This window comes from Ursus americanus, chromosome 21 (assembly GCF_024610735.1).
Source record: "Ursus americanus isolate L20-20 chromosome 21, mUrsAme1.1.p, whole genome shotgun sequence".
Classification (NCBI taxonomy): domain Eukaryota; kingdom Metazoa; phylum Chordata; class Mammalia; order Carnivora; family Ursidae; genus Ursus; species Ursus americanus.
The window spans coordinates 57120057-57121918 of record NC_142147.1 but is presented as its reverse complement, the minus strand read 5'-3'; the positions used below and the strand labels follow the sequence as shown (position 1 = coordinate 57121918).

Sequence of the window (1862 nt, the reverse complement as noted above, 5' to 3'; positions counted from 1 at the left end):
ATGGAGAGGTCCCTGGAGTCGGGCAACATGTCCAGAGTCCAGGAGTTTGTCTTGCTGGGCTTGTCCACCAGGCTGGGCATGAGGGGTGTCCTGTTTGCCGTCTTCCTGACCCTCTACCTGCTGACGCTCCTGGAGAACACGCTCATCGTCTGTCTCATCTGCAGCCACAGCGAGCTCCGCAAGCCCATGTACTTCTTCCTGGGCAACCTGAGCTGCCTGGAGATGTGCTACGTGTCAGTGACCATGCCCAGCCTGCTCGTGGGGCTGTGGACTGGACCCTTCCACATCTCCTTCACAGCCTGCATGACCCAGCTCTTCTTCTTTATAGTCCTCATCTGCACGGAGTGCACCCTCCTGGCCTCCATGGCCTATGACCGCTACGTGGCCATCTGCCGCCCACTCCACTACCCACTGCTCATGAGGCCCCAGGTCTGCCTGGGCTTGGCCTTGTCCTCATGGCTTGGGGGACTGCTGGTCTCGGTGGCTAAGACAACATGCATTGCCAGCCTGTCGTACTGTGGCCCCAACGTCCTCAACCAATTTTTCTGTGATGTCTCTCCTCTGCTCAACCTGTCCTGCACCCATGTGGCCCTGACCGAGCTGGTGGACTTCATCTCTGCCATCGTCATCTTCTGTGGAACACTGTTGGTAGCGCTGGCCTCCTACTCAGCCATCGGGGTGGCCGTGCTCCGCATGCCGTCAGCCGCTGCCCGGCGCAAGGCCTTTTCCACCTGCGCCTCCCACCTGATTGTGGTGGGCATCTTCTACTCAGCAGCCCTCTTCATCTACTGCCGTCCCAGCCGCATCAAATCCATGGACCTCAACAAGGTGCTGTCAGTTGTCTACACGGTGGTCACACCCATGTGCAACCCCATCATCTACTGCCTGCGGAACAGGGAGGTCCATGTGGCACTTCGGAAAACTCTCCACTGGCCTTGACTGCAGTCTTGGATCATTGGACCTCTTGTCTCCTGATTGAAGATCTGCCATGGCCACGAAATTCCAACCATGACACCAAAAGGCAAAAGAACAACTGAAGGACTACGTTTCCCATCTAATAAACAATGAGTTCGTTTCAGTCAAGAACAAAATCTGAATTACCCATGGGAAAAGTGACCAATGTCTATGAGAAAGCAAGTCATCAAAGATGAATGATAAGGGACTGGTAACTCACATGACAGCATGGTCCACTTTATTAGTAAACCAAGAAATGCAAATTCAACAACCCCATCATTTGATTCCTAGAATGACAAACACTTACCAAGTGTTTCTGTATGTCCCCACAAGTAGAGATAGATAATAGATACAGAGATATTCACAGCATCTTTGTAATGAAAAAAAAATCAGAAACCTAATATCCATCCAAAATGGATAGATTAAATACATTATATTCGTTCTGAGATAAACTTTGGGACTATTAAATAAAAAGAAATAGATTTATATCTTTGAGATGGTTATATGGCCAATATGTATATATATATAAAGTAAAAAATTGAGACAGGGCTTTTTCTCAATCCCTTCCCCATTCCTTTGCTACTAGCTATTTCCTATCTATATTCCTTTCTAAAGATTTTATTATTTATTTATTTATTTGCGAGAGAGTGCATGCACAGGTGAGCAGGGGGTGGGGCAGAGGGAGAGAGAGAGACTCTCAAGCATACTCCCTGCTGAGCGTGGAGCCCAGCCTCACAACCCTGAGATCATGACCAGAGCAGAAATCAAGAGTCAGATGCTTAACCAACTGAGCCACCCAGGCGCCCGACCTATCTATATTCTTAATTGTGCCTTTTTTTAAAAAACAGATTTTATTTTTATTTATTCATGAGAGACAGAGAGAAATGCAGAGGCAGAGGGAGAAGCAG

At 48.5% G+C, this 1862-nt stretch overlaps 1 protein-coding gene across 1 annotated transcript; it reads left to right on the top strand.

The window, feature by feature from the left end:
• On the top strand, nt 1–939 carry LOC123777404 (olfactory receptor 6Z7-like). Its single transcript, XM_045774075.2, has one exon. The coding sequence runs from the start codon at nt 1–3 to the stop codon at nt 937–939; it is 939 nt and encodes a 312-aa protein (XP_045630031.2).
• The last annotated feature ends 923 nt before the right edge of the window (nt 940–1862 follow it).